The sequence below is a fragment of the Ranitomeya variabilis genome, chromosome 1 (assembly GCF_051348905.1).
Source record: "Ranitomeya variabilis isolate aRanVar5 chromosome 1, aRanVar5.hap1, whole genome shotgun sequence".
Lineage (NCBI taxonomy): Eukaryota > Metazoa > Chordata > Amphibia > Anura > Dendrobatidae > Ranitomeya > Ranitomeya variabilis.
The window spans coordinates 310297876-310308216 of NC_135232.1; the positions used below are offsets into that span (position 1 = coordinate 310297876).

The window sequence follows — 10341 nt, forward strand, 5'->3', positions numbered from 1 at the left end:
ATATTCCCCCTAAATGCAAATTATCTGATCAGCCCGTGGGACCTAATTGTAAGTTAGACTACAGCTCAGTTGACAGTAGCGCGGATGTGATCCGTTCTCCTTTCTGCCTATCCAACCCTACAAAGAATGGATTCCAACCTTGGGACCAATTCTGTGTGACTGGAAGGCAATATAGATCTTAATAGAGCCAAGCCTACAAAAACTTCCCCTTACTTGATCACAATATATTTAGGGTATTTGGGAGTCTACTAATATTTCAAATGTCTCAGAAAGTGACAAAACCTGGAAAGATACATTACCAATACTACTATTAGCAGTATACAGGGACTAAAGGTTCTAGCGCACAATGGATTTTAGCACACAAAGCACAAGATTCAGGTTCTTAATCATTTTGCACAAGAATAAGTATGATGACAAATATTTCCTTATTTCGATAACGTTTGCGTGCAAACATGCCGTCTTGTGTTAAATAGAAAATGTCAATGCTTGATTTATTGTTCTCAGACAAGCAACAAAACATCCAAAATTACTCTATAGAAGCGGGAATGAAAACATAAGATTGAGATGATTACCAAGAAGCAGCAGGCTGGAAACATGCAATAAAAGAATTTTCCGGGACCCTATCTTTAGCATGGACCATTAATGCTTTACTGGTGGGTATCCTACCATTAGGCCAACGTTCACTGTGGCAATATTTACTCAGTCATAGATATTGTGAATTGGTAATATAGCACCGATAGCTCCTTCACTATGGCTGAGAGCTTTGACTTAGACCCCTGATATCAAACATTTATCAAGGAATGGAATCAAGCTTAAAGGCGTTTTCAAGAATATACATTTTTTACAATGGGGGAATGCTTTAAATTAAATAAATAAATAACAAAAACATTACTTCTTTTTTTTAATCCTCCACTCTCCCGGTCCTTGCTAGTCTGTTTAGTTCCCTGCAGCTGATCACACACCATCTACCCAATGACTGGCATCAGTGGTCTCATAGAGTACATGCCGGCATCACCGCTGAGGCCAGTGATTGGCTGCAGTGGTCAAATGGGTAGATTACACATAGTAGCCGAGCACTGAACAGAGACCAGCGAGACAACACAGGAGCAGCCAGAAATAATATGTGTTTTTATTTTTGCAAAAAAAATATCCTGAACAGACCCTTTAATGTCCTAAAGAACCTCTACAGAGGACAGTGTCTTTAGGAAAAACCGTGTCCCAGAATTGGCATTTTAGGTCACATATACTGTACATAAGTATAAGTCGCTAAAAGCCATAATCACAGTGCCCATAGGGACTGAGGGACTATGACTGACTTGGAAACCTTTATTAAAGGGCATGAAAATTGTAGAATCACCATAAAACCAAAATAAATGTGATTTGGGTTAATAAAATACATCAAGTGGCTATGGGCTTCTTTTGGCCATGGGCTCACGGGCACAGCCTTAATGTAGTCCGCTCGTGACTCCGGCTGTAATCTATAGAAACCTTATCGATAGGTTTTAAAAGAAATGTTGTAATTTTTTTTCTGTGTCAATATGTATATTCAATGCTGTGAGATTGGAGGAAGCAGCAGAAGCACTAATTCTACATTTTGTTTGATGCCATGTCCGAGACCGGCCTCTGAACATACGTGGGGAAATTTTGAAATGATCTGTACTGTTCACAGAAATGAAACTTAAAAAATAAGAAATACAATTTACTATGTGAATCATTTTGTACACGGAGCAATATATATCTGTTACATGATATTTCAGGTATTACCTGTGTCCTGGCGGTATTGATGCATAGTCTGGAGATCAATGACGTACGGCGCTAGCTGCGTGTCCACCTGTCCTAATGCCACTCGTCCCCTTCCATCTTCCCGCAAGGCATTCTCGATGTGATGACATACAGTTGCAGTGTACGGTCTCCAGCGCCCATGCTCATTCAACCATTCCCAGACCACAACTCTTGGAGGAGCTCCTTGACCAACAAAATTTTGACCACTAACCGATTGAATAATACCTGGTCGTGACATGGCAGATAGAAGAAGGAATCCCAGGCTCTAGAAGTGTTCACCCCAGTATTAGGCAGGTATGTGACTGGTGGAACAAGTGGTTGGAGTGGAGCAGAACTTTGCACTGAGGAAGCCTAGGAATAATGATGAAATGGCATATTCACAGCTGCTTTTCACATGTGGCACGAATGCAGAATGATATATTAAACTAATACTGGGGTGTTTACAGCAGAATTTCCCATCTTTATCAGATAAGTCAGTGCCCTGAGGCATTGTAGCACCAGCTAGGAGTCTGGTGAAGGTGCACACTGTAGTTCTGCCTCATGTGGTGCAGCCTGCAATGTCCTCCTAAGGGAGGCTGCTCTATATACAAGTCCTGGAGGTCAGGTGTCAGCTATTGAGGCCAGATGTCCATAAGCATTTACTGGAAGAGGAGGACATCTGCAAAAAAAAAAACAGATTGGGAAAATGGTGTATCTGTTGTCTCATGCATTGTCGCACGGCTATGCTCTGTACAATCTCAGCATACTAAACACATAGGACCTGGCTTCTTCTCTCCATACACACAGTACTGGGTTCATTTCATGGTTTTTACATTCCTTGTCTCTATGCAGACACAAGTGTATAATAGCGGAAATAATATCGGAAAATATAAAGGGTTATTCTTCCCAATCCATCAGTATAGCTGCTTTCTAGCAGATCACAACACACATGAAATGAGCCCAGTAAGGCCATGCATGCAGAAAGGCTATTCTATCCATCCAACCAACCAGCCATCCATCATTCTTCCATGAGCATCCATGGATGTACTCACTGTCCTGTCCTGTCAGCAGACCATATCCTGACCTCCCTTGTGTGATGTCCCCATGGTGGGGCACAGTTGGGGAGCTTGGTGTCCCCCAGGGCTGGAGGGAGGCTTCTTGGTGCCTCCCTGTGGGTGACAGTCTCTGCCTCCTCTGCTGGCTGTGCTTCTGTATGCAGCTATGGCTCTTGCTTAGCGACAAGTGTGAAGAGGTCGCAGTCCCGGCTTCCTTGCAGGCTCGGTGCAGTCTTCAGGTGGACGCAGGGCACTGTCTCCCAGAGGGTGGGGTGAGCAGAGTCAGTGACCCCGGAGAATGGAGCCTGTGCTGCAGCCCCCCAGCCGTGTGTCATCAGCTCAGCTGCAGGGATGGAGTGGGGCACAGCGCAGGATCGGGCTGCTCGTCATATTGGCTGCAGGGAGCAGACATGATCGCCTCCTTGTGCTGCTGCTGACAGACAGACAGACAGACAGGCAGACAGTGTGTGCTCTGTACAGGACCCGCAGTGTCAGATATATGCACATAAATCTAAGGGCTGCAGTCTCATCTCCAGGAGACCCGGAGAGAAGCGGGCGGCACCGCAGCCATTAGATGTGACCTAGTGCAGCCCACATGGATGGAGCAAGGCAGGCACCACAGCCTGGTAACTACAGAGCGGTCAGTACCTGGACTGCTGGGAGCAGTGGGGGGCAGACACACCCCCTCATAGTCATGGCTGGAACAAAGACTTGGTGCTCCCTACTGTGCAGGAGCATGGGGACAGGTAATAATACCGAAAATGAGCAAAAACTGCGAAGTGCCTGCATAAGTGATGCTACAATGCCCCACAAACTAGTATGGATTTGACTGAATAATTATTAACATAAATAACTGTTTAATTAAGAACTAGATGACTGATAAAGAGGATGGGGCACACACAAAGGCCATAATAGTAACCCCACTACAATAATAAGAGGGCATCCAAGTGACTCAAATTTATATATATACACTGCTCAAACAAATAAAGGGAACACTAAAATCCCACATCCTAGATATCACTGAATGAAATATTCCAGTTGTAAATCTTTAGTCATTACATAGTGGAATGTGTTGAGAACAATAAAATCTAAAAATTATCAACATAAATCACAACTAATATCCCACGGAGGTCTGGAGTAGGAATGATGCTCAAAATCAAAGTGGAAAATGAAGTTACAGGCTGATCCAACTTCAGTGGAAATGCCTCAAGACAAGGAAATGATGCTCAGTAGTGTGTGTGGCCTCCACATGCCTGTATGACTTCCCTACAATGCCTGGGCATGCTCCTGATGTGGCAGCAGATGGTCTCCTGAGGGATCTCCTCCCAGACCTGGACTAAAGCATCCGCCAACTCCTAGACAGTCTGTGGTGCAACGTGATGGATGGTGCGAGACATGGTGTCCCAGATGTGTTCAATCGGACTCAGGTCTGGGGAACGGGTGGGCCAGTCCTTAGCTTCAATGCCTTCATCTTGCAGGAACTGCTGACACACTCCAACCACATGAGGTCTGGCATTGTCCTGCATTAGGAGGAACCCAGAGCCAACCGCACCAGCATATGGTCTCACAAGGGGTCTGAAGATCTCATCTCGGTACCTAATGGCAGTCAGGCTACCTCTGGTGAGCACATGGAGGGCTGTGCGACCCTCCAAAGAAATGCCACCCCACACCATTACTGACCCACTGCCAAACCGGTCATGCTGAAGGATGTTTCAGGCAGCAGATCACTCTCCATGGCGTCTCCAGACTCTGTCACATCTGTCACACGTGCTCAGCGTGAACCTGCTTTCATCTATGAAGAACACAGGGCGCCAGTTGCAAATTTGCCAATCCTGGTGTTCTGTGGCAAATGCCAAGAATCCTGCATGGTGTTGGGCTGTGAGCACAACCCCCATCTGTGGACATCGAGCACTCAGACCATCCTCATGGAGTCAGTTTCTAACCGTTTGTGCAGACACATACACATTTGTGGCCTGCTGATGGTCATTTTGCAGGCCTCTGGCAGTGCTCCTCCTGTCCCTCCTTGCACAAAGGCTGATGTAGCAGTCCTGCTGCTGGGTTTTTGCCCTCCTACAGCCCCCTCCACATCTCCTGGTGTACTGGCCTGTCTCCTTCTTGCCACAGCTCGCACTGATGTGCCATCCTGGATGAGCTGCACTACCTGAGCCACTTGTGTGGGTTGTAGAGTCCGTCTCATGCTACCACGAGTGTGAAAGCACAACCAACATTCAAAAGTGACCAAAACATCAGCTAGAAAGTATTGGTACTGAGATGTGGTTTGTGGTCCCCACCTGCAGAACCACTCCTTTATTGAGTGTGTCTTGATAATTGCCAATAATTTCCATCTGTTGTCTATTCCATTTGCACAACAGCATGTGAAATTGATTGTCGAACAGTGTTGCTTCCTAAATGGACAGTTTGATTTCACAGAAGTTTGATTTTGATTTACTTGGAGTTTTATTCTGTTGTTTAAGTCTTCCCTTTATTTTTGTGAGCAGTATATATATATATATATATATATATATATATATATATATATATATATATATATATATATACATATACAGAACAGACCAAAGGTTTGACACACCTTCTCATTTAAAGATTTTTCTGTATTTTCATGACTATGAATATTTTAAATTCACACTGAAGGCATCAAAACTATGAAATAACACATGTGGAATTATATACTTAACAAAAAAGTGTGAAACAACTGAAAATATGTCATATTCTAAGTTCTTCAAAGTAGCCACCTTTTGCTTTGATGATTGCTTTGCACACCCTTGGCATTCTCTTGATGAGATTCAAGAGGTAGTCACCGGAAATGGTCTTCCAACAATCTTGAAGGAGTTCCCAGAGATGCTTAGCACTTGTTGGCCCTTTTGCCTTCACTCTGCGGTCCAGCTCACCCCAAACCATCTCGATTGGGTTCAGGTCTGGTAACTGTGGAGGCCAGGTCATCTGGCGTAGCACCCCATCACTCTCCTTCTTGGTCAAATAGCCCTTACACAGCCTGGAGGTGTGTTTGGGGTCATTGTCCTGTTGAAAATTAAATGATGGTCCAACTAAAAGCAAACCGGATGGAATAGCATGCCGCTGCAAGATGCTGTGGTAGCCATGATGGTTCAGTATGCCTTCAATTTACCCGGTGGGAACCAGGCATGTAGAATAAATCAGTTCAACTTTTCTGCGTCGCACAAAGACACGGTGGTTGGAACCAAAGATCTCAAATTTGGACTCATCAGACCAAAGCACAGATTTCCACTGGTCTAATGTCCATTCCTTGTGTTCTTTAGCCCAAACAAGTCTCTTCTGCTTGTTGCCTGTCCTTAGCAGTGGTTTCCTAGCAGCTATTTTACCATAAAGGCCTGCTGCACAAAGTCTCCTCTTAACAGCTTTGTAGAGATGTGTCTGCTGCTAGAACTCTGTGTGGCATTGACCTGGTCTCTAATCTGAGCTGCTGTTAACCTGCGATTTCTGAGGCTGGTGACTTGGATAAACTTATCCTCAGAAGCAGAGGTGACTCTTGGTCTTTCTTTCTTGGGGCGGTCCTCATGTGAGCCAGTTTCTTTGTAGCACTTGATGGTTTTTGCCACTGCACTTGGGGACACTTTCAAAGTTTTCCCAATTTTTCAGACTGACTGACCTTCATTTCTTAAAGTAATGATGGCTACTCGTTTTTCTTAGCTGCTTTTTTCTTGCCATAATACAAATTCTAGCAGTCTATTCAGTAGGACTATCAGCTGTGTACCCACCAGACTTCTGCACAACCCAACTGATGGTCCCAACCTCATTTATAAGGCAAGAAATCCCACTTATTAAACCTGACAGGGCACACCTATGAAGTGAAAACCATTCCCGGTGACTACCTCTTGAAGCTCATCAAGAGAATGCCAAGAGTGTGCAAAGCAGTCATCAAAGCAAAATGTGGCTACTTTGAAGAACCTAGAATATAAGACATATTTTCAGTTGTTTCACACTTTTTTGTTAAGTATATAATTCCACATGTGTTAATTCATAGTTTTGATGCCTTCAGTGTGAAAGTACAATTTTCATAGTCATGAAAATACAGAAAAATCTTTAAATGAGGTGTGTCCAAACTTTTTGTTTGTACTGTATATTTTTATTTATTTTCAAATTTTTAAAATTACCAATAATATCATATACAAGGGACAAATACCACCGCACCAGACCATATATTACCACCACATAGTGATCTATAATACCACATACAAGGAACAAATACAGCCACATCATGGCCGGACGACATATTACCACCACATAGTGACCGAATACTACAGTACTGATCATTAATAAAAAGCACAATAGTAATATCACCATAAGGCCGGAGTCACACTTAACGTATGAATAATCGTTTCTCTCAGCCGAGAGTTGCACAAATGTTCTCTGTATGGTCATCCGTGTGTAATGCATTTGCAATGCAATTATGAGATTTCCTCGAATCTATGTATCCATATGACATCCGTATGACATGTGTATGGCCTTATATTTCTCACTGCTTTTCCCCAATGAATTTAATGGTTTAATGGGCTGAAATTAGGAAAATGTGTGCATATTTCACGCAAGTCACACTGATGGTCCGTGTGGTGTCCGATTTTTCTCGCACCCATAGACTTGCATTGGTGATACTCGACCGATGTTTGTGTAAAATATTAGCATGCTGCGATTTCACTTGCACGTAGAATACACCCGAGAAAAAAACGGTGATGTGGGCTTCCCCATAGATTAACACTGGTCTGAGTGCTATGCGATGTTTTCTCGCATAGCACTCGTCCGTGTTATACGCTAGTGTGACTGCGGCCTAAGTGTCATTATACACAGGAGATCTGTACTTAGTATGCAGTGTCCATGTACAGGTAATACAGTAATCACCGGTGACATTATAACCAGGAGCACTGTATACATTATCAGTGTACAGGTAATACAGTGATCAGCAGTGACATTATACACAGGAGCTCTGTATACTTTGTCAGTGTACAGGTGATACAGTGTTCATTAGTGACATTGTACACAGGACCTCTATATATAGCAGTGTTCCCCAACTCCGGTCCCCAAGAGCCACCAATAGGTCATGTTTTCAGGATTCCTTAGTTGGGGAGCACTGGTATATAGTATACATTGTAAAGTGTTAGTGTACAGGTAGCACACTGACTCACCATTGATGTCCCTAGGTGTTGTCCTTCATCTTTGCTTTTCATCTTCATCTAGGACAGACCGCCATCACTTCTTCCAGCCAAGGCTTGTCGCTGCATGAAATAAGTTATCTAGAGCACCGCTTGCAGAGCACATTACTTAATTTTTTACCAACTTCTACACTACACCAGATGAAGGAAAAAAAGGTGACATAGTGTCGCTCTGCACAGTAGCAGGACCGCCCACCCCCCACTATTTAAAACAGTATCCTCAAAAAAAAAAAAAAAAATTACATCACTGCAGTAATAATATCCCTTAATTAGCCCCTATGGTAATAATATCCCCCATCCTGGCCCCCGTGTGTCTCATTCCTGGCTCCAGCCATATGTTCTCCCATCCTGCCCTCATGAGTATCCATTCTGCACCCATGTGATGTCCCATCTGTCCCATAATCCTGCCCCATGATCTTGCCCCATCTGTATCCATCGTATCCATCCTGCCCCATGATCCTGCACCATGTGTCTCCATCCTGCCCCATGTCTCCATCCTGCCCCATGATCCTGCACCATGTGGCTCCATCCTGCCCCATCTGTCTATATCCTGCCCGATGCTCCTACACATCTGTCTCCATCCTGCCCCATGATCCTGCGCCATCTGTCTCCATCCTGCCCCATCTGCCTCTATCCTGTCCCATGACTCCATCCTGCCCCATGATCCTGCATCATTTCTCCATCCTGCCCCATGATCCTGCACCATCTCTCCATCCTGCCGCGTGTCTCCATCCTGCACCGTGTTTCCATCCTGCACCGTGTCTCCATCTTGCCCCATGTCTCCATCCTGCCCTATGTCTCCATCCTGCCCCTTGTCTCCATTTTGCACCATGTGTTTCCATCCTGCCCCATGTCTCCATCCTGCCCCATGTCTCCATCCTGCCCCATGTGTTTCCATCCTGCCCCATATCTCCATCCTGCCCCATGAATGATCCTGCACCATTTGTCTTCATCCTGCCCCATGTCACATAGTGCAGTATCGTGGGGCAGGATGGAGACAGATCGGGCAGGATGAAGACAATGCTTCTGCACTGCAAAGCATCAGATCAGTGTCTGACAGGCAGGGAAGGAGGCATGTCAGCTCTTGTAAGAGCAGGGGCTCACAAGCTACCTTCCCTGCAGGACCCCACAGCCATCTTGGGGCCGGGGGTCTCCTTAGATTTACATTAAGTGGAAAAGTATTGTGGAGCAGAGAGCCATTGTCAGCAGATAGCATTACTGAAGGCAAGATGACAATACTGCATTGCGCCACGCGATGGAGAAGGAGGAAGGAGACACTCATGGGAGTCACAGAGGAGGACATTATACTGTTTGGGAGTCAAAGAGGAAGACATTATAAAGTATGGACCCAAAGATGGGGACTTCATACTATAAAGAGGCAAAAGAGTGGACAATGTGCAGTATGGGGGCACAATAGGGGATATTATACTATATGGAGGCCAAAAAGAGAGAGATTATACAGTATGAGGACCACAATGGGGAACATTATTACAGTATGGGTGCCACTTGGTGGGGGACATTACTGTTGTATTTGAGCATGAAGACAGATATTACTTCTCTATGTGGACAAAAACAGTGATTTTTTTTTATTGTGCAGAGCACCAAAAATTTAACATATGCATTAAATGGGTTGTACATTACTAGGACAACCCCTTCTCGATCTGAATGTTTGGCACCAATAAAATAAAAACAATTACACTCACCTCCCAAGCCAGTGCCTTTCCAGCGGTGTCAGTGCTCACATTCCCGGGGCTCTCGTGCAGTTATGACACGTTGGAGAATGCGGGCAACTTCCCCAGAGAGCACATGTGATGGCTGTGGAGAACCTGCATGTCTTGGGTGAAGTTGGCAGCGAACCAGGAAGCAAAGTTAGACAGCAAGGAGGACCTGATTAAGCATATTGTGAAAGCACAGTAGCAACAGCTGGCACATCAAAAGACAAGTAAGCTGCTTATGCAACAGATGCAGCAACAGCAGCAGCTCCAACAACAGCAGCAACAAGGTCAGTTCCGACAGCAGCAGCAGCAAATTGAGTTGCTTGCAGAGGTGGTTTGTGGGAGGCCGGCGGCCCCTCCCTCAAGTCCATGTGACGACACATACGTCCAGAAGGCGGTAAGACAAGCGATGCCAAAAAATGCCCTGGGTGATGACGTGGAAGCTTTTTTGACTGTGTTCAAAAGAAAGAAGAGAGAGAAGCTGATGGAGTAGTGGGCAAAGGTGCTGGCCCTATATCTAACTGGTGAACCCCAGAAGGCTTATTATGACTTGGCCTTACAGGATGCCCAGGAATATTCTAAATTAAAAACTGAGATACTGGCACG

The 10341-nt window shown here is 44.9% G+C and overlaps 1 protein-coding gene across 1 annotated transcript in view; it reads right to left on the minus strand.

Annotated features, from left to right (window-relative positions):
* Window positions 1-3450, minus strand: part of DTX1 (deltex E3 ubiquitin ligase 1) — an 83220-nt gene extending 79770 nt beyond the window's left edge. The window contains exons 1-2 of the mRNA XM_077296604.1: window positions 2814-3450; window positions 1765-2440 (exon numbers count right to left, since the gene is read on the minus strand). Coding sequence (XP_077152719.1) covers window positions 1765-2020 — 256 coding nt within the window. The 5' untranslated portion in view covers window positions 2021-2440; window positions 2814-3450. The remainder of the gene's footprint in view (window positions 1-1764; window positions 2441-2813) is intronic.
* Window positions 3451-10341: the final 6891 nt, after the last annotated feature.